This window comes from Armigeres subalbatus, unplaced genomic scaffold (assembly GCF_024139115.2).
Source record: "Armigeres subalbatus isolate Guangzhou_Male unplaced genomic scaffold, GZ_Asu_2 Contig293, whole genome shotgun sequence".
NCBI classification, from domain to species: domain Eukaryota; kingdom Metazoa; phylum Arthropoda; class Insecta; order Diptera; family Culicidae; genus Armigeres; species Armigeres subalbatus.
In genome coordinates, this window is record NW_026943034.1 from 488,221 (window position 1) to 513,791 (window position 25,571).

General features: G+C 39.4%; 1 protein-coding gene across 1 annotated transcript; it reads left to right on the plus strand.

The window, feature by feature from the left end:
• The first annotated feature begins 927 nt into the window (after positions 1-927).
• On the plus strand, positions 928-24,694 carry LOC134203917 (uncharacterized). Its single transcript, XM_062678753.1, has 5 exons — positions 928-1,058; positions 5,772-6,883; positions 22,144-22,313; positions 22,619-22,635; positions 24,319-24,694. The coding sequence occupies exons 1-5, from the start codon at positions 1,036-1,038 to the stop codon at positions 24,692-24,694; spliced, it is 1,698 nt and encodes a 565-aa protein (XP_062534737.1). The 5' UTR covers positions 928-1,035.
• The last annotated feature ends 877 nt before the right edge of the window (positions 24,695-25,571 follow it).

The following is a 25,571-nucleotide window of genomic DNA, read 5'->3' on the forward strand; positions in this document are numbered from 1 at the left end:
TTCATAACAACCTGTAAAACTTCCCGTTTGGAAAAAAACATAAGTTTCGCCCAACAATTGTTGTATATTGTCTCACAGCTGAAAAAAATAAGTTAAGTCAACGATGGTGCGAATTCACAACATTCTTTTTTCCCAGCTTCTAATAATTTATCTATTGCTGTGGTTGAGAACCTATTCGTATTGCAATCTTTGCTTCGTTTGACATGAATTACAGATATCGAATCTGATACTGGTTGAAATATGCTTCACTTTTCAACAAACCATATGCCATAAAGCTCTATTTCTAAACAGACTGTAAAATCTATTCAATTATTTATATTTGGTGTCAGCGCCCTGCTATCGGATTTATCTTATTTTTTCTAGGTGCACTTTATTAGTCATTGAAATAGTCTCTTATGATAAAATTTTAATATGATTCAATTAAAATGGTTTGTTTTTTTAATATATATATATATATATATATATATATATATATATATATATATATATATATATATATATACGTTATGACGGAACCTGCCACCAGCATAGAGACACATTCGGCCGATGCAACCAATTCCAATTATTGATGACCTACGCACATGGACGACACTCGCAACGTAGCCAACCTACCGGACCCGTGAACCCAACAGAGGACGATCAACCCAGTTGAAGGAATTGCTGACGCTGCAGAAGTGATTATATAAAACTAGTTGTGCAAGAGAAAATCAGCCAGTCTGAAGTGTGGATTTAAGTTGAATGTAATTAATTTTATTTGGTTAGAAATAAATTATTTTTTTATCGTAATTCGAGCGATTAGCTCTTTACTGGCGCAGTCTTGTAGTGAAAAGTGGTGAAACGAAGGACTAAGTGTTTGAGTGTACATCAATACAGAAGAAATTCGGAGAAGTGATTCTAAGTCTACTAGTGACTGGTGTTACCCGGGAAACCATCCCTGCACGTATACCAGCGGATTTGCGGTACCAGAAAGATTCATCATCTTCACACCACCGGACCAACCAACGAACAATCCCACATCATAGGCTCCAGGATAAGATGAGGACCATCATCCTGTTAATGTGAGTAACATTTTTATACATTACTTATCAACGCAGTTAAAGTGATAGTGTTATCCCAAGTGATCGTTGCATAGGAAACTCAGAAAATCACAATTATCAACACAATACGTGAAAACAATTTAAAAAAATTAACTACCTACTATAGTAACACTTTTAGGGCATATAACAGTGTGAAATAGTGTATGAAAAGAGGAAATTATTCGATAAGAATCGCAACATGTCGATCCCCGAAGTTAACGTGCAAGAGCTTCTTGACCAGGTCAGAAGCCTAACACAGAATCAAGCAATGTTAGTGCAAACCATTAACACAATGCGGGACCGATCAAACGATCCGTTCCTAAATTTCTCGATTCCGGACCCCATTAGGAATATTCCGGTGTTCAATGGGAATCGAAAAGAGGTTTTAGCATGGGTAGAAGACGCAGAAGAAACACTCAACGCGTACGATAGCTACAAAAATGATCCGATTTACAGTCAAATCGAGCGGGCGGTTAAAAATAAAATCACAGGTGAAGCAAAAGAAGTGCTAATAGCAGCAGGGAACCCCAAACATTGGAACGAAATTAAAGATGTCTTATTAAATGCGTACGGTGATCGGCGTGACATAACAAGTCATATCCAATCACTTTTTTATATTAGACAAGGAAAAAACAATCTATCAGATTATTATAACAAAATTAGGCAAATTGACACGGCAATAAAATCATCTGCCGCTAGCATGGAAGATTACAAATCACATGCCAAAGTTATTAATTCATTCGTGAGCCTAATTACACTCACCAGATTTGTGGATGGATTAAGCGAGGAAATTTCGATGCACGTTAGAAGTTGTCGACCAGACAGTTTAGAGCACGCGTACGAGATAACTATGCAATACTCCAACGCGGCGTATAGACACAGAATGGATAGGAGAACTCAATTAGCATCGCAAACAAAACACAGTGGGCAACCAACGTATAGCAAACCAGGACCATCAAATCACTAACCCAAATAGACCACCATCAGGAAAATTCATAAATAAAAACAATATCGACGAGGATGTTTCCATGAGATCGCATAGATCGAACAGGGCCATAAATAATCACTCTCAAAACAAGGAAGTCAATTTGGACGTGGAAGAAGAGGACGATGCCAGGAACAAAACACACGACGACGAGTTAGATTCAGAAGATGACGATTACTTTAAAGGCGACGAAATAAATTTTCACATGGCAACAGGAAACAAACAAAGAAAATAACGAAGAATAACGACTTTCTGCCATACGTTTCCATTCAGACCTCGAAAGGTGAATTAAAATTTTTAATCGATACAGGCGCGAACAAAATTATATTTCTCCAGCGCATGTCAAAGTAGAAAATTGTCAATCAGAGGGAATATGCGAAGTCAGGAACATCAATGGAGTGCACGAAATTAGGAAATTTATCTCATTTGACCTACTCGGAATAAAAAAGAAACTCAAATTTCATGTCTTCAAGTTTTCGACGGTTTAATAGGTTACGAATCACTACGCGATTTGAAAGCAAAATCAAACATAGTAGAAAACTCGCTGAAAATCGGAAGAAAGGAAATTAAGATGAAAAAGTGGTTTCAGAAACCCACAAAATTAATTTGACTGAGCATGAAACCCAATTCATAAAAATTCCAACCTACGCGAACGGAACATTTTTGATTGAAGAAGAGAAACATTTCAAAAACTGTAAGATACTTCCAGGACTATACAAAAGCGAGAATGGGGTTGCCATAGTTGAAATTCAGAATGAAACGGAAAATAGGGAAATAGAAATCGACATGAATGAATTCGAAATAAATGTTAATGAACTAGAAAACGGATCAGACTATCACGAACTCAAGAAAATTACACCTTCGCCAGATGGACTTAAATACAAACTTAGGGACGAACATCTGAATGAGATCGAAAAAGAAGCATTGTTAGACACCATTAATAATAATAAAGAAGTTCTATACTATGACGAAGACAACCTAACGTTTACTCACAAAATTAAACACAAGATACGAACGACCGACAACATTCCCATTCACACAAAGTCATACAAATATCCCAAAGCTTTTGATGAAATCGTTAAAAAGGAAATTTCGAAATTACTGAAAGATGGAATTGTACGCGAATCCATATCCCTTACACCTCACCTGTTTGGTAGTGCCCAAAAAGCCAGATGCTTCGGGTCAAAAGTGGTTCAGACTGGTAATAGACTATCGAAAACTGAACGAAAAACCATCAGTGAGCGATATCCAATACCAGAGATCAATGACATTTTAGACAAACTGGGAAGAACAAACTACTTCTCTACAATTGACTTGGTATCGGGCTTTCATCAAATTCAGCTCGATGAAGAGGATATTGAAAAAACAGCCTTTTCAGTAAACTCGGGAAAGTACGAGTTTACTAGAATGCCATTTGGGTTGAAAAACGCACCCGCGACTTTTCAACGCGTGATGGATTGTGTTTTAAGAGAATTGTTAGGAGTATGTTGTCTTGTTTATATGGACGACATTATAGTCTTCTCACCGTCTCTAGAAAAACACAAAAGCGACTTGAATAAGGTCTTAAACAAACTAAAAGAGGCAAATCTGAAAATTCAACTTGACAAGTGCGAATTTTTCAGAAAGGAAGTCCAATTTTTAGGAAATACGGTCTCCGAAGATGGTGTTAGACCAGATCAAGACAAAATTGAAACATTATTCTTGGTATTCTAGGTTACTACCGAAGATTCGTAAAAGATTTCGCCAAACTCGTGAAACCATTGACCTCTCTACTTAGAAAGGACAATGAAATTGAAATAACACCAGAAGTGGAAACATGCTTTGAAAGGTGCAAACAGGTTCTGATGAGAGACCCAGTTTTGATCCATCCTGATTATGAAAAGGAATTTATACTAACCACTGACGCAAGTGATTTTTGCGATAGGAGCCGTGATTTCGCAAGGTCCTATTGGGAAAGATCGCCCGGTGGCATATGCTTCAAGGACGCTGAATAGAACAGAGGAAAACTATTCAACAACCGAAAAGGAATTTCTCGCGATGTATTGGGCCGTAAAACAATTCCGACACTACCTATGGGGAAAGAAATTCAAGTTAGTAACAGATCATCAACCTTTGACACACTCGCTTACCAATACAAATAGACGGATTTTTAGAGGGAAATTAGAGCTAGAAAACTATGACTACGAGCTGATATATAAACCCGGTAAAAACAATGTAGTAGCAGACGCGATATCTAGAATTAGGAAAGAAGAAATTAATGTACACGACAATGCACAATCAGACGATGACATAGAGACAGTTCATTCTGCGGACACAAGTGACGACTATTACTAATGGACAACGGAAAACCTATTAACGCTTTTAGATCACAAGTCATTTTCAAAATCGCTAACATCGAAACCGACATTCACGAACAGATATTCCCGAAGTTTTTCCGAAACACTATAGTCAGAAAAACTTTCACCGAAGAAATCATCGTTCATGCATTTAAAAATTTTTTTAACCCAAAAAGACAAAATTGTATTAAAGCACCGATTTCAATTCTACAACTGATACAGGAAACCTATCGAAAACATTTTTCATCCAATAAAATTTACAAAGCTTTCATTTCAGAGGTTCTATTGGAAGACGTGAGAATGGAAGACCAACAAGATGACATCATAAAGAACACCCATCTATTTGGACACAGGGGCCCGAAAGAAAATAAAAAACAAATCCTGCAACACTATTTCTTCCCAAATTTAGATAAAAAACTGAAAATCTTTATAAATTCCTGTGATACTTGTAAAACTTCCAAGTATGACCGGAAACCTCCAAATTTAATAAGAAAAAGTAATTTTGGCCAAACCCCATTTGAAAAATTCATATCGACATTTTCTTTTGAAAGGCTCTAAATTTTAACAATAGTAGATTCATTTTCAAAATTTGCGAACGCCATTCCAATACAAACCAGAACAATAATTGATCTTAAAACCGCGATTACCGAACACATAAGGCATTTCGGTCGACCAGCCACTATAGTTAGCGATCAGGAACCAGCATTTAGATCAATAGATTTCATTGGTTTTCTTGCGGATCTTGGAATAGAAATTCACTTTGCTAGTAGCTCCAATACAAACGGCATCGTAGAACGTTTTCGTTCAACTCTAATTGAAATCTATAGAACGAATAAAACAAAATTCAACGAACATAACTTGATCGAGCAGATCAACATAATGATCGATATCTATAATAACACGTTCCACGATGCCACACAACAAAAACCCAGAGATTTAATTTTTAATACACGCAATACTACAAACACCGAAGAAATAAATGAAAATTTCAAAAATTACAATCCGCGGCTAAAATCGAATTGGCAAAAAGAAAACTAAAATACGAGGAAAAAAATCAAGATAATCAAATTCCAGTAGAGCTTAACCCTAATGAGGAAAAATACGTACGGATTACACAGAGGCAGAATAAAGAAAAAAACCCGTACAAGCTAGCCAAAGTTAAAACAACGAATTCTAACGTTTAACGATCGCAATGACATTAAAATTCACAAAAATCGTATAAGGAAATAGCATCAATATTTATAGATTGTAATGATGTAAAAATCCAACAAAGATTTGATATTCCTAATCAATACAAAGCATGTAAAGAATTCCAAATTATACTTAACCACATGGGTAAACTAAAGACAAGCACCTTCTCAATCATCTTTACAGACTTGTACCGCTGACAGCAGCCACCATGTATCACGATGTCTCAACACAAAATGGACTACTAATCATCAAAACAGACAAAGTTCGCATCAGGACAGGGTTTGAACGAGTATTGCATAAAGTCAATCTTGAAGATCTAAAACAGAACATCAATTTTATAGAGCATATTTCCACTAACTTAAACATGTCAGACCACATAAGCCAAACGTTAAACTTCAAATTAAATAAAGCCAACGAGAAATTACTAGCACTGTATCCAAGACGCACTAAGAGAGGACTCATAAACGCACTAGGGACCGCAATTAAATTCATCTCTGGAAATCCCGATCAAACAGATTTAGATATGATACATCAAAATTTGGAAACCCTAGAAGTAAACAGCAATAAAATTATAAATAACCAAGCTAGACAAATCCGAATCAATAATTTGTTACAGGATACAATCAATAAAGTTGCAAAATCTTTAAGATCAATCAAACAGGAAGTAAACTCAAAACACTTAGATTTCAAAAATGATTTAGAACTCATTAATCTGATATTTAATATTGACATCATCATAAGAACACTTGAAGATATAGAAGAACAAATAGCCTTTTCTAAAAATAACTTTCTAAATAAAAACATTCTTAGTCCAAACGAAAAAGAATATATTTGGAAATCCCTTAAGGAACAACAACTCAACATTAAATTTGAGGACGAAATTTACAAATTCATAGAAGCGATTGTTTCACTGCAAAATAACCACATTATAATAATTGTAAAGATCCCTACAATTGAACAGCAGGAATATACTCTGATGCAGATCGAACCAGTCAACGCAAATGGAAACCGGATAGACACAGCTATTCGTTACATAGCTGCCCATCAACAGACGTTCTACGAGCAGAAGGAGAGATGCTACATTTGCGTCAACGACAATCCAGTGAACGACGAATGCGTATTCAATATATTGGTAAACCAGAAAGCCAGGTGTCGAATGCACAAACAATCAGATCAACCGATCGTGAAGGAGTTAAACGCAGAGACCATCCTAATCAACACAGATACAGCGGTCCACATTCTAGATTCATGCGGAGACTCTCGCATAGTGTCATCACCCACAATAGTTGAAGCAGGTAATTGCACAATCACAGTGCAAAACACCACATTTAAGGGCAACCCAAAAGCCATAAAACAGCAAGAATATTTCACACCCATTTTTGGGAAGGAAATAGAGGTATCTAAAAGGAATACAAATATTGAAGAGGTGCACCAGATGAACCTACAAAATCTGGAAGAAATAAGGAAACTCAAACTGCATATTGCCGGTTCCCACATGCTAGGAGCAATAGCTCTCGCTTCCTTAATCTTGTTACCGTTAATCATTTTCTGTATTCGTAGATACAAAATTCAACACAGAAATCAGTTTCACCAAACTGATAAGAAGGATATCGTTTCGTTAAGTATTTCCAGCAACCCAGCTAGCGACGATTCAAAAGAAGACCAGAGAGAGAAACCGTTGCGTTTCATGGAAACACTTTTTCCAATACCCGAATCTGTATTTTACGGGAAACCAAGTAATCAACCGAGGACGCTTGAAACCTAGGGGGGAGACGTTATGACGGAACCCGCCACCAGCATAGAGACACATTCGGCCGATGCAACCAATTCCAATTATTGATGACCTACGCACATGGACGACACTCGCAACGTAGCCAACCTACCGGACCCGTGAACCCAACAGAGGACGATCAACCCAGTTGAAGGAATTGCTGACGCTGCAGAAGTGATTATATAAAACTAGTTGTGCAAGAGAAAATCAGCCAGTCTGAAGTGTGGATTTAAGTTGAATGTAATTAATTTTATTTGGTTAGAAATAAATTATTTTTTTATCGTAATTCGAGCGATTAGCTCTTTACTTATATATATATATATATATATATATATATATATATATATTTGTGAATTTTTTTTCCAATTTCGTTTATTTGGTAGGCTCAGGCGTGTATAACACTTTACGGAGCCATGGTTCTTTGTGATATATACAATCAATATCATTTTATTATACAGTTAATAAGAGAGGGGAAGGAGCCAGCGTACTCGTGGTGACTCGAGGTTAGTTTACAATGTTTAAGGATGGACGGGGCTTAGGATTTGGGATCAGGAAATGTCAGCTTCTCATCCGGGCATTTGGCGTCAGCGACGATGTGGCGTGTCGTCGTGCTCGAGGAATGGTTCGACTGGGAGCATCTTCCGGATGGAAAGAGCTATAGAGCTCTACGGAACAAAAAGACAGAGACAGAACAAAAAAAAAACTTTAAAGAAAGAAAAAAAAACAAAATGTTAGATTTTTATGTCAGAAGCACAAAGAAAACTATAAATGGCCTGCATATAGACAACATCACGATCTCCCAAAACACCGCGAACTTCCCTGAAGGGTTGTTTACCTCGGGCCACAAGGGTATCCAATAATTGCTCTCTGGAGGCGTCATTTTCCGAGCAGGACCAAACTACGTGATCGATGTCATCATAATTGGCTCCGCACCTACATAAGTTGCTATCGACAAGGTTTATTCTGTACAGATGTGCGTTTAGTGAATAGTGATTGGACATAAGCCTCGACATCGTGCGAATGAAGCCTCGACTTAAGTCCTCACCTCTGAACCACGCTCGCCCAGAAACTTTTGGAACTATGGAAAATAGCCACCGTCCAAGTTCGTTGTGTGTCCAATTTCTTTGCCAACTTTGAAGAGTACTCTGACGGACTAATGGGAAAAACTCGTTGCTCGAGTATTGTCTATCATAAACTTCACCTTCCTGTGCGCCCACCTTTGCCAGCGAGTCTGCCTTCTCATTGCCGTAGATTGAGCAGTGAGATGGGACCCAAACAAAGGTAATCTTGAATGATCTTTCGACCAAAACACGCATCTGCTCTCTTATGTTTGTAAGAAAGTAAGATGCGTGCTTAACAGGTTTCATCGACCGGAGTGCCTCGATAGAACTAAGACTATCCGAGAAGATGAAATAATGGTCTACGGGCTGATTGGAAATTATCCCCAAAGCGAAGTTAATTGCTGCCAGCTCAGCAACATAAACCGAGCACGGTTCCTGAAGTTTCCGGAAGGTGGTTGAAGTTACATTGAAAACACCGAAGCCAGTGGATCCGATAAAGCGAGAACCATCAGTGAAATATCTGTTGTTGCAACTGACATGTTCATATTTTTCTGAAAAAAATGTAGGGAATAGATATTTGTCGAAGATGATCTGGTATTCCTTGAATAGCGTATTTCATGGACAGATCGTATTCAATTGAGGAACTGTCGTTGGTGAAGTGAACTCGAGGTGGATTATAACACGGAAGACAAAGATCTGAAGAAATGTAGTTGAGATAGACTCTAAGGAATCTTGAACGACAAGTCAGTTCAAGCATTTTATCGAAGTTATATAAGACAAGTGTGTTACTTGTTCCACATTTGACGAGTATTCTAAGTGAGAGCTCCCAGTAACGGTGCTTTAAAGGAGTGACTCCAGCAAGCACCTCCAGGCTCATGTTATGCGTTGAATGCATGCAGCCAAGGGCAATACGCAAACAACGATACTGAATTCGTTCCAATTTGATCAGGTGGCAATCAGCTGCTGAGAGGAAGCAGAAAGAGCCATACTCTAAAACAGAGAGAATAGTCGTTCTATAGAGTTTGATGAGGTCTTCCGGGTGAGCACCCCACCATGTTCCGGAGATAGAACGTAGAAAATGGATCCTTTTCCGGCATTTCTCTATCAAATACTCAGGTGCATTTAGAATCAAACACGACCCCAAGGTATTTAGAAGATAAAGATTGGTTGATGTCATCATTCAACAGTTTTAGTTTCAGTTGAGCTGGGTACCGCTTCCTAGTAAACACAACCAACTGAGTTTTTTGCGGTGAAAACTCGATCCCCAAATGTCTGGCCCAAACAGTCAGATTATCCAGGGTACTTTGCAATGGTCCTTGCAAGACAGCTGCACATGGACCTCTTAGAGAGACCACGGCATCATCTGCAAGTTGTCTGAGCGTGCATTGTCCTTCCAAACAATTGTCAATATCTTTAACATAGAAATTATAAAGCAAGGGACTTAAATAATGATCCTTGGGGAAGGCCCATGTAGCTATTTCTGGAAGTTGTCAGAGTGCCGAGTGTGAAGTTCATTTGTTTTTCTGACAACAAATTATACAAGAAATTGTTCAAAATAACGGGTAATCCACTACTGTGCAGATTGTCTGACAGTACTTCTATGGAAACTGAATCAAAAGCGCCCTTAATATCCAAGAATACTGAAGCCAATTGCTCCTTGTGGGCAAAGGCCAGCTGAATATCTGAAGAGAGCAACGCTAGACAATCGTTTGTTCCTTTACCTTTTCGAAAACCAAACTGAGTATTTGAGAGTAATGCATTTTGTGTTCGACCCAATGGTCGACTCTTGAAAGGATCATTTTCTCTAATAACTTTCTCATGCATGATAGCATGGCAATCGGTCGGTATGAATTGTGATTAGACGCTGGTTTCCCAGGCTTTTGAATAGCTATTACTTTGACCTGTCGCCATTCAGGTGGCACAATGTTGTACTCCATGAAACAGTTGTACAGGTCAAGTAAACGTCTTTTTGCGATATCTGGGAGGTTTTAAGAAGATTGAATTTGATGTTATCGCATCCCGGAGCAGAGTTATTCGATGAAAGAAGAGACATAGAAAGTTCCAGCATTGTGAATGGTCCACCCAAAGAACCGGGATCAGTGACTGATACTCGAAATAGCGGTTCTGCTGGTACGGAATCTGGGCAGACCTTTTTGCGAAGTTGAATATCCATCGATTGGACTATTCTTCACTCTCATTGGTGGAAATGCGGTTCCGCATGTTGCGAGCCGTTTTCCAGAGTGTTGTCATTGAGGTTTCTCGTGATAGTCCCTCAACAAAACGTCGCCAGTAGCTACGTTTTTTTGCCTTGAGAAGATTTTTGAGTTTTCTTTCGAGCCTCAAATACTCTTCAAAAAGCTCTGACCTTCCGTGTTTACGGAAGGCCTTGAAGGCATCAGATTTCTCAGAATACAACTTAGTACATTCATCATCCCATCCAGGAGTGGCTGGTCTTCTGATGACAGATGTACTTGGAACGCGTCGTTTCTGAGCTTCTATGGCGCTTTTTGAATCAACTCAATAAGGAATCGATATTCATCCAAAAGGTGGAAGAGTATCAGTTGATTCAATACCAATTTTACCGCCGATGCAAATTTTTGCCAGTCAATGTTCTTCGTGAGATCGAAGGAACATTAACTGGCTCAGATTGTTGATAGCCACTCTTAATTGTGGTGGCTATCGGCATATGGTCACTACCATGGGGATCTTGAATTACCTTCCACGTGCAATCTAATGATAGTGAATTTGAACATAAAGACAGATCAATACGGCTTTGTTGACCATTTGGTCCTATTCGAGTTACTTCACCAGTGTTCAAAATATTCAAATTGAAATCGTCACACAAATCATAGAAAATAGGCGCTCTATAATCATCATACGTTTCGCCCCATCCAATACCATGTGCGTTCATATCACCCAATATCAATACTGGAGATGATAGAAGGGAGACTGCGCTCCAAAGCTGTCGACGATTAAGAGATGCGTTTGGTGGAATATAAACTGAAGCTATGCAAAGGTCTTTATTCTTTACATTTACTTGGCAAGCGACGATTTCTAAGCCATTAACAACCGGAATGGGAATTCTGTAGAAGGAGTAGCATTTTTTGATCCCCAAAAGAACGCCACCATAATGATCATCCCGATCTTGGCGAATAATGTTAAAATCGTGGAAGTTGATTTCATCTTCAGAAGAAAGCCATATTTCACAGAGTGCAAATATGTCACAATTGGAATTGCGAATCAAAAACATGAACACGTCTAATTTGTTTTGCAGACTATGACAGTTTGCACTGCAGCAGAGTAATTATATCTTGGGTATTGACCGTACTATCCATCGAAGGATACAATGCTTGCAAGAAGGGGCCATGAAACAGTCAATTGTTTCAGATAACTTTTCACTGTTGATATAAAAAGGTCAATGATTGGCCTCAATGAATTCGGAATATTGAATAAATTCAAAAAACGGTCCACAAGGTCCTTAAAGGAGATCAATCCTCGCTTGGACGGAATACTTTTACTAGAAGTGCGAATTACTTGTTTTCTTTCGTTGATTCTCCTAGCCGGATGTTTCTTCGAAACATCGGATTTTGGCAATGGCGGGAATGCCTTACTGCAACTAGGATCAAAAGAAGCAGTAGGGACAGGTTGCTTCGGGATTTTAAAAATGATTTGATTTTAAACGGAATGATTTGTGAATTTAAAACATAGTACTATATGCGAAATGATGGTTTATTTTAAAAAATAACACCATATTTATTATAATGTTTGATACTGCCTTTCTTCTTTTTCATCACCTCTTTAAAGGATTCAAGAATAATATCGTTGAATGTAATTTCATTTCAAAATATACTGATATTCAAGAAAAGATCTCGTCCATTCAGGTCAAAGCTGGGAGCTGCAGTTTTCTCGGACGTAAATTTGGTGAGAAAATTCCATTTTATATATTGAAAATTATATTGAATCCATAATATGATTATATGTATAAAAAAGAACCATCAGGGCACCCGATTGAAGCGATTTGGATAGGAAGAGTGGAATCGCCAACTTTCTATTGTTAAAATTTCGTGGATAAAGGGCGGGCTCTTCTCCCCATCTATTGGGTCAATCTGGGAAACGAGGGCTAGATTATAATATTGCATGTACAAACTTTCTTCTGGAAGGAGATTCTCTGTTCATCCCGTGGATTCGCATAAGCGTTTTTGCTTATGGAACCACCCCACCCATTTTTGGCCCTTCATACAGGAGTCTGATGAAATACAAACAATAGCATAATCATGATCAAATCGTTTGTCAGATATGGCCAGTGCTATCGGCAGGTGCCTTGCTACAATAGATGGTAGTATCATCATCATCATCATCACGTACGCTTTCCTGCTGCGTCTTCGAATTTGTCTGCTGGTATCGTTATCGGAGGTCAAGTGAGCCCAAGTACATGAATTCTTCAACCACCTTGGTTTTGTCGCCATTGACCTGTAGCGAGCACCAGTGTGTCCGTAAGTTGATGGCTGTCGAGTGTCAGAGGGGGCATGCCGCGAATGGTCTTCCAGCTTCCAATTGGCTACACTGTCACTCGTAGTTCGAGGTGCACATTGTGCTCATGGATCAATCATTGCCGCCTGAAATATTCCTTGGTTGAGTGCTAGGAGACCGACTAGTGCAAAGGGATTTGGTTTTAGTGAGTCGAGTGTAGTTAACTCATACAACATTGGATACGCTTGGCTAATGTGCAGAATGCAGTTTTCCGTTACCATTTTCTAAAACAATGGAATGTCTTATGCCTTGCGTTCATTTTTTCCAAAATGTCAGCGAAAATTGCGCACAGAACTTTTCTCTTAATCACACCGACCACAAGAAAGTTGGCCTCCATCAAAATCCATTATATAAGAAATTTCAAAATTTGTAGCACATTTAGTCATCTTGTATCCGTCGTATCGCTATTTGATTTACATAGTGAATTATGATGAAAAAAAAGCATTTTTAGTGGACTAAACTTTATATTAGATGTCAGATTAGAGGCAGCACTTCAATGGACTACAATAGAAACGTTATTTTTATCACCACAAATTGTTGTAAGGACGTGGCCGACGCTATTGTTGATTTCGAATATTATTTATTTTTAAATTTGTATTATGAAATTGGCTAATTAGTTACTATATCGTTTGATTACCATTCTTGAGTTTATTTCAATTTTGTTTGAACTACAATCTCCGAGTTATGAATAATATCGCAAAATTGTCAATTATGATGCACGTACATCACTTAAATACTTTCTACATACTTTGTAGTACATATTCTAAGTATTTAGCTTCAATCATGCAAACAAAAAAAATTGAAATTTTGTATGAAATTTTTTTCCCGTTTTTGGCAACATCCCCATTTTGGCAACATTAAAATCCGGTCGTGTTGCCAAAATCGGGAAGGGTGTACCAATAAAAACATAATATTTATGCTTTTTCGCCAAATATTATTAAATATTATTCGCACCCCTTAATAACCCATCCAAACTCCAACTCCAGATACCTATGAAGGTCGCGCGAGTTCTCCGCATCTTCTTAAGTAGGTATCTAATCAACACTTCCCACCCAAATCCCCACTGATCGTAAGGACCTGGCCAGGTGTTGAACAAAGGGATCGTCGAATGAAAAACATGCCAAGCCCCAGGCTGTTTTTCTGGCGCATCTAACGTCCCTATCGACAGCCAACCCAGGATAGTGTGCGGTCAGATATGTTATGCTATTATAGTTTTTGGCAAAACCCAACATCCTGGGGCACTTCCAGTGCGAAAACTGTGAGCAGTACTCCATAATTGCTCTTCAAAGTGCATGCACATATGTAATTTCTCAAACAACCGATAAAAATTTCGTACATTCATGCACAAAAATTTTGTTCCGTATTTTTTTTCTGGAATACGTATTTTTGGACGAGGATTCAGAATATATAAAATCTCATTTTGGCTAAAAAGGTTACATATGCAGTTTCTCAAACAAATGGTTCAATTAGAGTGGCAAACATTTCTCCTGTGTCTCGCAACCAATCAGCAAGCAAAAGGCGAGTGATATCACCAACGATTCTCCTTCTCCCTCCTCTGGGTGATATGAATGCGCACCATGCGGCCAATGTCGAACCCCCGAGGTATCACCCAGCTTTCGAATCCACAGATCTGATACCTCTCACCATACCATCCACGTGACCACTGGTAGTTGGTACCCCTGGTACTCTCCCGCTGCAATGGCGCTATGATGCCGCGAGTGTTATGACCACCATCTTTTACTCGCTTTAGAACGTAGCACCCCGTCAACTCCTTCTGACTTCACCCAGGTCGTCTGCTAGTGCGTCCATTCCAAAAACCAGTAGCCGGCTAGGACAAAAAGCCCTTCATTGGTTGTCGGACGATATGCGTCTCAGGACTCTTCTCCTGGGACATCCAAAACTGCAAGTGCGTTGCAAACACTACAAGCGCCGTGACGTCATCATAGAAGCTAAGCGAAAGTAATAGGAGGACTTTCTCGATTCCGTCAACTCGATTCAACCCATCGCTGAACGGTGGAGGAAAGCAATCGCTTTTAGTGGCAAGCGTAGATTTTCCTTCATCTTGATGTAGAAGACCATACAATATCCGACCCTCCGAAAGTTTCCTATGAGCTCGGGGAATACTTTCTGTCGCTTGGCTCGGTTAGTGACAATCCAGCCTAATCCTAGCCGAATCATCACCACCAGATCCTCAATACTCGAGAACTTCCAACTTACCCTCCGAGTAGTAGCAGAAAGCCCTTTGGCTCAAACGGAATAGAATTATTAAAAACCTTCCCTTCCCCACAAAAATTCGGTGCTATCCAGGCTATCGAGCAAGTCAACCTCCATCTACGCGAGGTGATCTAGTTCGAGGGAAGACACGGATTTCCATGCTGGACACAGAACCGGCTCCTGCTTTGTCGGTCCAGGTGACGTCCTTCAAGGCACTTTCAAGGAGGGTGTGCCTGACTTGGTATCCTTTGACATCTCGGAGGCAGGCGTTCAATCGTTCATGGACATCTTTAGTATTTCAGCAGGTCAGCGCATGTTTTTTTTTTTTTCGTATAATATTCTGGTCTTTGCTCGCAGCTTCCTCAGGGGACGTTCTTTCCAAAGTTGTCATCGTTCTACGAAGGCAAAACATACTTTTGCATATAAACGATAAAGACGGATCCATAAAAAACTGAAAAACGATCCATAAATAACATCTGAATGTTCCTTAAAATGCTACCATAAATCCATAAAATAGTTAATGAGATTCCATAAAGAATAATTTTTCGATCCATAACTAAGCTAAAATTTAGCAATAAATTGGGACATATGTTCCAATGACATGGTCAAGAAAAACAATACAATTCTTGCTATTTTCCCATGAAAATATGACAAATGATTCATGCAAAACTATATTTTGATCCATAAAACTTCAAATTTGCGCAATTTTTTACGTGATGAAGATCCATAATTTCAGTAATATGATCCATAATTTTAGTCATATGATCCATAATTCTGGCCATTTGATTCATAACTTTGTTCAAATGATCCATAGTTTTGGTGATATGATCCATAAATTTTGATAAATGATCCATAGATTTTATAAAATGTGTGGATAAAATAATATAGTTTCATTGGCCTTCTTTCCAAGCATTATGGATCACATTATCAAAATTATGGATCATATGACCAATATTATGGATCATATGGCTGAATTATGGATCATCATCAGGATATAAATTGCGCAAATTTGAAATTTTATGGATCAATATATAGTTTTTATGGATCATTTTTCAAAGTTTTATGGATCATAAAATATTCTTTATGGAATCTCTCGAACTATTTTATGGATTTATGGTAGCGTTTTATGGAACATTCAGATGTTATTTATGGATCGTTTTTCATTTTTTTTATGGATCGTTTTTCCACATTGAACGGTGCAAAGTAAGGGCTGCCTTCTACGAAAATGTTGTAAGAGGAAACAGCCAAATATCGTTACTTTTGTATAGGTAATGAATGCAAGACCATGTGATTTTCTCATAGTTAGTGATGGAATTAGTAGCGGCATTGATTATAATTCAGAAATCTAGAGAATGTTACCTACCAAAGAATATATTTGTCCCAAGGCCCAAATATATTTGTTACCATTGGTGAATCCATCACCAGGTAGCATGGTGGTCATACAAAAATCGCTGGATTTAATCGTTCCTTTAATGCTAATTTCATTCATACTAACAGAAATTCCCGCTCGAAGCATTATTGTTCATCCTCTCAAGAAATTAATTGCTTAGCTCAAGGCTTACCTCAAAAGGGATACCTTCTTGGGAGAAAGACAGTAGTTCTTAGTATCCCAGGGGAATGATTGTTTGCTCTTTCAAAAAATACATGTCCTTAATTTACGGATAACCATAGTGCAAAGAATTCTTCGCTGGCACTCGAACGATTCTCAGTCGCAGTGGCGTAGCCACGGGGGTGGTTTTGGACATAACCCCCCCCCCCCAGAGACAAAATTTTTAGAAGAAATTTTTTTTTCGAACCTTCTCGAATTAAAAAAATGTTCAGAAAACCCCCCCCAGACCAATTTTCTGGCTACGCCACTGATCAGTCGCTTCCAGTATGGGGTACAGACGGAATTATTGGGATTCATTTTTCCTCGATGTTGTTGATACTTTTTGCAAGATTTGTAATTTCTTAAAATTCCTAAATTATATTTGATGCGTTAAACCTCATTTTCTCAATCCTGGATGATTTTTTTTAAAGAAAAAGAAAAAGAAATGCACCAAGTATTTAAAAAGAACGAGTTCAAACATTTGGTTTATCTTCAACATTCATAATTCCATCTCGATATTATTCAATAAAACGAATTCCTTTATGACTCATCACCTGCAAGCACTGCTGTGTGGCATAACGAATGAGATCTAAGCGCCGATGTTCAAAAATAATACTTTTCGTTTCGACCATGCATAAATATTTCAAAAACAACACAACGTCAGATGAATGTTCACAAACACTCGGAAAGTGTGTAGCACCGAACCGTTGTCGGATCCATTTGTATGTGATCTCTACATCATCCGAAGCTGTGTGCAACTCTAACAGATGTGCCAAGAGCGGAATTTCGGAAAATTTAACTCATTTGCCAGACCAGACGAATTTAATTTGTGTGCTCCTACATCTCGAAGATTCCTGCCAAATCTTTCCACGGTTGCTCGGCTGTTGAAGGTTTCGATCCAGCAGCAGAATTTCACACCTCGCTGCAGTTGAGTTGTAACCGAACTTTTCAACACATCAGCTCATGCACATAGATGACGTACGTACTTTTTTCGTTAAACCTGATAAAAAAAACTCAGTGCGCTCAAAGCCTATTTTTACCTAAATACGTATGACAATATACTAAAATCATTGAAAAAACGGTTTTTGTTCCTCTATCAACTCTAATTTTATCTCACAGACTTTAACTGCTGATTGCGGTGCGGTAGCAGGGATTGAACTTATCATTTCATTATCATTTAGTATTCAGCCAATAACTCATTCTAGAGGCGGAATTCTGAAAAATGTTGCGGACTTCTAGCGCTGATTCCCCTCTACAACTTTGTCTAAGGGTACATTGCTCTATGTCTAATATTAACAGCGTGAGACGCTAGGAACACACAATATACTAAATGATAATAAGTGTTGTTATCATTTAGTATATAAAAAGATACTAGCGTTTCCCGCGGCGAATATTAGACATAGAGCAATGCACCCTTAGACAAAGTTGTAGATGGGAATCAGCGCTAGAAGTCCGCCATACAACACTTTTCGGAATTCCGCTTCTGGAATGAGTTATTGGCTGAATACTAAATGATAATGAAATGATAAGTTCAATCCATGTGCGGTAGTGGTGAATTCATGACCAGTACATTTTAGTTGGGAGCTCGCATTTTGGCAAACTTGAACGGCGTGTGTCCGAATAGAAAAAAATGTTTACCTTTGAATGAAAATTGGACGCAGCATTGTACTTGACGATAGCAACCTGAGGGATTATTTGTCCGAATATGGTTAGGGACTTTATTTGATATATTTAAAGTTGTATCATTTCTGGAAAAAAGCCGCTTGTGTTTGACCTAACCGAACTGAGCAGATATAAAGATCTATTGCTGGGAGTTTCCATCGTCTTTAAGAAAGATGAGTGAATTTGGAATTGAGGGTATCTATTTTGGGATGTAGGTCGTTAGATAGAGAATGGGAAAAAACAGACGACGAGAGGAAAATAGAATTGGATCCTCAATGCTATTTTCAGTGCGCAATTTTATTTAGACAGACAGTTTTCAGTGATAAGATGGATGCTGGAGGGACTCATTGCATCTATATTTTATCCAAGTGCACGAATGTGTTTACGTATCACACGAACACTAATTATAACTGGAACAAATCATTTATAGTGAGTTCTAGTCATATTATCCAGATACATGCCCAGCTCACAGCAGCCTGCCGTGATTTAAAGAAGTGACATAAACGATATACTACCAATATAATGGACGACTCAATCAATTTGTTTAAACAAGTCCTCAAGCACTGACACGTGGGTAGGTCCCATCATTCGGATTTATTCATACATTACAAAAATCCATATCAATCTCAATTTGCAAGAAGAATAAATGGTGGATTGATCTAGGCTTCAAAGTCCTTACACTAGGATGCGATATTTTGCGGGCTTATACTCCATCATTTCTATAAATCGAATATCTAAGGAATCATCTTTCGGCAAAAACTTCATGTTTTTCATCAGCCATCGTTGGATCCGTTTTGACGTGTTGTGACATTAAACTCCACTAATGTTAACACCAGCGTCAATGAACATAGACAGCATTTCTAAACCGCTGGGTGCAACCAAGCCAAATATCATGTCATCTATCGGATATTTGTTTTGGAACTTGAACTTACCTTTCTCCGGAGAATGCTCAAAATTATTCAATTGACTTTTCCCGTCAAAAATTTTTATTCGCTCAAATGATTCTTTGGCTTATTTAAGGCCAACGTTCCCAAAGAACCCATATGTTTTATGACTCTAGGTATTTTTAAAATTTTAAACAAAACTCGAAAAAGAATGGTCCGATTTTGAACGATCATCGGGTGAATTTTTTAGGCCGGTTCACACGTGCAGCACTTTTTCGGTTTTTGTTTTCGATTTTAAAAATAGTGATAAGTATAATAATCGTTATCCCGAAAGTTTGCTGGGTAATCCAGACAAGGATGTCAAAGTTATCCACTACCCACCTTTATTAAATTCACCTCATTAACGAATATGAATTGCGACCTAATTCGACAGTCCGCCATAGTGCTCATTGCGTGTGCTGTGGTTAGTTTTACTTCGGAATTGACTCTCCGTAGTCCTCCAGGGTTACATCGTCAGCAAAGCCGACGATCTTCACACCATATGGGTGTAGCCCTCGTCTAGCCTCCAGTCCAGGTCAGAGAACAGACCGAGGCTGACAAACGTTACATCTATCCATGACTCGGCCCCATTCCTACGGAATATGTTACAGGCTCCGTCATTGACTAGCACTGCGTCCAGTTTTGCAAGTGCCTCTAGTAACGCTTGTCCCCTCTGATTGGTGCAGCGGCTGCCCCATTCCACTGCCCAAGCATTAAAATCTCCCGCTATGACGAACGGGTTCCGACCTACTAGGTCGGACGATAGCCTATCGATCATCTGGTTAAATTGTTCTATTGGCCACCTTGGTGGGGCATAGCAGCTACAATAGAACACACCATTGATCTTGGCTATCGCGACACCCTCCGCGGTGGAGTGTACAACCTTTTTAACCGGGTACCTTCCCGTTGTGCAAATTGCCGCCGATCTAGACCCGTCAGCCACCCAGTTGCCATTGTCGGCAGGGACGTTGTACGGGTCGGATAGGAGGGCGACATCGGTCCTCGATTCCGAGACCGACTGCCACAGCAGTTGCTTGGCAGATGCACTGTTGTTCAGGTTCAGCTGTGTTACTTGCATGGCTTTTTCCTATTGGCACCTCCTTAGGGACACGCAGATTCGCCCGTAGCATGGTTACGGGCCTGCTTCTCACTGGCGCAGATGAGGCACTTAGGTGCCTTGTCCCATTCCTACGCCTTGTGTCTCTCCTCGCCACAGCGACGGTACAGCTTGCTTCGATCTTAGCCCTTGCAGTCATAAGATTTGTGCCCGGACTCCAGACACCGGCAGCACCTGTCCACTGAAGGCAGCTGGAGCACGCTTACTGGACATACTGACCAGCCGATCTTCAGCTTCCTTTTCCCAGTGACTTTTTTGGCTTCCGCCTCCGGTAGTCTGAGATAGGCTACTTGCGTGCCGAAAAGGCCCTTCTCTAAGGCGTACAGAGTACCGTTAAACCTCTGTGCCGCACTGCTCTTTGACGACATAGACGACGTCTTCAGCAGTCGTGACCTAGTCCAGTTGCTAACACTGACCTGACCTGAGCGCCGTCACCCAAGACCTCCTGGGCCAGCTTTTTGTACGCTGCCTCGCAGGATTGCGCGCCACGCTTCAGTACCAAGATCATTTCACCGTTCTTGGTACGTCTGACGCTGCGCACATCCTGACCCTATACACGCTTCAACATGTTGTACAACTTTGACTCCGCCCCCAGGAAATTTGGTTCGCTCGGAGTAAAGTAAGGCCGTCTGTGGGCAAGTTGTACGACTGTTGGACAGTACAACTTGCCCACAGACGGTACGACGTTACTCCAACAGAACTAAATTTCCTGGGGCGGTGTCAAAGTTGTACAACACGTCGGAGCGTGTATGGGGCCTCTAATACAGGAAATAAATACAACGTATGCAACTATCGATTAATAACAACTCTCTCCGCTTGTTTGAAAGTTTTAGAAACCATAGTGAACGACACGTTCTTCGTCTGCTGCAGGCAGTAGATCTCTACGGACCAGCAAGGATTTTTGCCTAAAAGGTCGATCGCGACTAACTTGACTGAATTCACAACAACTTGTATTGAGGCTTTTGATACCAGGAAGCATGTGAAAACTGGTGGGGTCGGATGATGTTGAACTTGGACTACTATTGTTTTCGATATTCGTCAACGATGTGACCTGGAGTAAGGCTTTTGTATACTGATGATGCCTAGATCGGTATTGTTGTTAATCTAGACCAACATTTGAAAAGGGCGCAACAGCCAAAAATTATTCCTTCTGATTCCTCGTCAACATATATAGCTTTATATGTAAATAAATAATCAGAAGAAACATATTTTGGCTGGTACGCCATTTTCAAATGTTGGTCTAGTAATAGTCTTGATGACTGTATTGGACTATAAATGCTTTCAACCCGTTTTGATGGATAGTGCGTGCGTAACTGCTTGTCAATCTCAGTAGCCATAAATTTCAGATAATAACTTTCAGCAGAATACGAAAATCTGTTCCAAGATGAATACACAGATAGGTGTTTCAATCTGCCCAGTTTATGGGCGAGAAGAAGGCGGAGGTGAAAAATTCATTTTCGGTGCAAAACATAAACAAACCGGCTGGCTCTTCCATACTAAAATCCAAGATGGCTGAATCGTGAATTTGGCAGATTGGAACACCTAGTGGTGTATTCATCTTGATCTGTTCTCTATAATTACATGCTGTCTGGGACAGTTCTTGTGCGAGTGCAGCGTATCAGGGATTTAGAAGTTAAACTTGACGACGCACTAACTTTCCGTTTCCACTACGATAACGTGATTTCTAAGGCAAACCGACAACTTGGCAGCTACGACCAACCCGGGTCATAAGTCCCAACAGATACAGCGTTCCAGACTCCCCGGGCACTCCAATCCGGGTGGTAAGCCCTACCACTACCAGCATTTTCCTCAACCTTATCCAGCTCTCCCTAATGCCACTATGGGGCGGCACCATACAAGTAGGTGGCCAAAAATATTTTCACAACATTTCTGCAATACTTTACGATTATTTAGGAGATTAATGGCTAAAATGTCCAGAAAATTGTTTAGCTCTTTTTTTTAGTGGAATGTTTCCACTGTTATAAGCAGGGAATCAATTTTTCTTGGATGCGCATACGAAACAAGCGACAAAAGAGAACCAACGACAAAGCTTTGTTTTTGTCCGAGATTATAATGACAAAGATCCGAAATTATTTGTCAGCAACAAAAAAAAGACAATTTTGTTGCTAACTTTTCATCCCGTTATTTTGCATTATCTTTACAGCAAATCTCGATTTTAAGGTACTATAGATTCTGCTTTTATAGAAATATTCGAGAATCTAACTATGATTACCAAATAAGCATCGTATTTTCGGAAATATCTTGTAATTCTTGTCATATTGTGTTTGGGTTCTGACAAAGGCTTGTTGCGAGGTGCGTTTGTCAGTAACAAACTCTGTTGACGACAAAGGGTGTATTGTTAGGCGATGCTCGAATATTGATTCCCTGGTTATAAGACGAGTTTAGAACAATTCCATTTAATTCCACCACCTCGTACTACTTTTACATATACATATTTCGACCTCAACTGTAAGGTCGTCTTCAGTGTCTCGTACTTGACTCGACTTGAAGGAAACTCAACTGTCCGTAGATTTCCAAGCTCTCAGACGCAACAAGTTTCCACGGTGAAGAGATGTTTCTTAAAATTCTAATATTTGATGTAGTAATTGGGTGAAGGATAAAGCATTGCATTACGAATTTAGATCTAAGGTTGCAGAACAGGAAAATCACCCAATTACGACATCAAATATTAGAATTTTAAGAAACGTCTCTTCGCCCTGGAAACTTGAGGTGGCTGAGAGCTTGGAAATCTACCGACAGGTACAAACCTCGCTGTTGAATAAAGATCAAGCAAACGACAGCTTTTGGCTCTTCAAGCTTCTACCTAATCAATAAGATAAATTATTACTTCTAAGGTCTCCAAACTCCCTGGAATACAGCCCTTTGATCTCCATTATATACATCTCTTTCATCTACGAACGTAATGTACATGTTGCAGCAGTCTATTGATGTGTATTTTATTATGACTGTTGTCACGCCTATATCATCGGCATCCCTAACCACGATGCCTCTACTGTAACGAAATCATCGTTCGCTCTACCAGCGCTAGGTTCGCTAGCACACGTAGAGCTGTCAGAGATATTGTTCTATGGTATGCTATCAACATGCAAATCATCTTGTTTTGGATCGAAAACCAATGTGCTTACGTGCTACCTTAAAATCTATATTTTTCCTAAATTTATCACTAAAATTGAAATTAACTAGAAACAACCGTTCTGAAGGTAGAAATCTTGTGCGATTTATTATCGTTTGATATTGGTAGGTTACTTGTAATATTTTCTGCAAATAGATTTGCTATATGTATATTGTAATAACCTCAGCAGGGTGATAACGCAAATAGCAGGATGTAAGCCGATTTAATGTAGGTGATTAATATCGAATACTGCGGAACCTAAGTAACTTTACCTACAATTAATTTACAGCTTGAAGCATTTCGCCAATAAAGTTTGCTGTCAGGAAGTAGTGTTAGTTTTGTTATTTAACAAAACTTCAAGATTAAATAGTGCCTATTTACTACAAATACGGCTTATATTCGGCTTATATCCTGCTATTTGCGTTATCACCCTGCAATATCAAACGATAATAGATCGCACAAGAATTTTACCTTCAGAACGGTTCTTTCTAGTTTATTTCAATTTTAGTGATAAATTTAGGAAAAATATAGATTTTAAGGTAGCACGTAAGTACATTGGTTTTCGATCCAAAACAAGATGAAAGCGAAGGTCTACTAGATGTAGCTACTAACGCCGGAGCGCTTCAAAATTCTGCAATCCCGCAGATCTTAGGAAATCGGATTTTAGCACAGAATTAGCCAATTACGGCGGAAGCACTGCTTCTACTAGAGAATGAATTGCGGAAATGCAGGTTGCAGTTGGAGCAGACAGCATCGAGTGGAAAGATCGAACGTTCCGACTATTCCAGAGGAGCGATTCCCAAAGCAGTTCCAGAGGTGCGGATTGACGTCATGGCTAAAAGGCAAAACCAACCTATCCCAATAAAAAAGCGAAATGAAACGACACTGGACGCAGATCCGGGCCATCCTCAGGATCCACAACCTCACATCCGCTGCGCACCAAAACCGGCGGAGCCTCACACGCCTCGTAAGAATCCAAATATTCCTAGCCATAGCACGAGTGTTCCACAATGCCCCTCTTCATCTCGAAGGATAGAGACTGAGATGATGCACGAAAATCGGTCACAAATTCCGCCCCCACAATCAAGTCAGCTCGATATACGATGAGCAGCTGCGATGCGGGTGGTGGGTTTTTCATCGGTCAGCAGCATCCACCAGTATCCTCGAGATGTCCCGAGGATCTTAATCTGAGAAGACCATCGCCAGAACAATTGGCGGCTAGGCAAGTGATGCCCCGTGATTTACCAGATTTCACGGGTGATCCAGAAGAGTGGTCGATATTTTACAGTAGCTACTGTTACTCCTCAGCCGCCTGCGGACTCAACAACATCGAAAATCTGGCACGTTTACAACGTTGCTTGAAAGGCAATGCGCTAAAATCAGTCCGCTATTATTTGCTGTCGCCCGAATCAGTTAAGAAGTAATCATCAATAAACTGATTCGTAATGTCCAAGAGACGCCAGCTCATAAGCCGGAAAAACTGGAAACTTCAATAGATTTCGGAGTGTCAGTCAAGAATTTGACGCAACATTTCATCGCGGCTGGACAGCAAACACATCTTGATAATTCTGCACTTCTGCAAGAGCTGGTTGAAAAGCTACCAGCAAATATAGTATATTAACAATATAGTCCACTTCGTGAATCCCCATATACAGTCACTCTCAAAATTGAGCGTACAGTATGGATTAGTTGATTACATTCGAAAATTTCAAAGGAAATTAAATGGTTGGCTCGGTTATTTTTAATGCATTTCAATATTCATCCCTTCCTACATACATACAATTGTTGATTTTTTTCTCTAAAGTTCATTTATTTGAAAATAATCTCAAAATACGCCTACTAGATGTTACAAAATTGAGCGTACAGCGATTTTTTTTCTATAAAATTTCTTATTATAATCACGATTCATGTATTTTAATATTGTTTTTCCTGATTATACTTATAATAATAAACATCCGCTCCTCACACATTCAATGTTTTGAAA

Coding starts and splice junctions, on each gene's coding strand:
- LOC134203917 (XM_062678753.1), top strand. CDS start 1,036: ATGAGGACCATCATCCTGTTAAT. Junction 1,059..5,771: donor AGGACCATCATCCTGTTAAT/GTGAGTAACATT, acceptor TCATCTTTACAG/ACTTGTACCGCTGACAGCAG. Junction 6,884..22,143: donor ACCCACAATAGTTGAAGCAG/GTAATTGCACAA, acceptor GTGATTTCTAAG/GCAAACCGACAACTTGGCAG.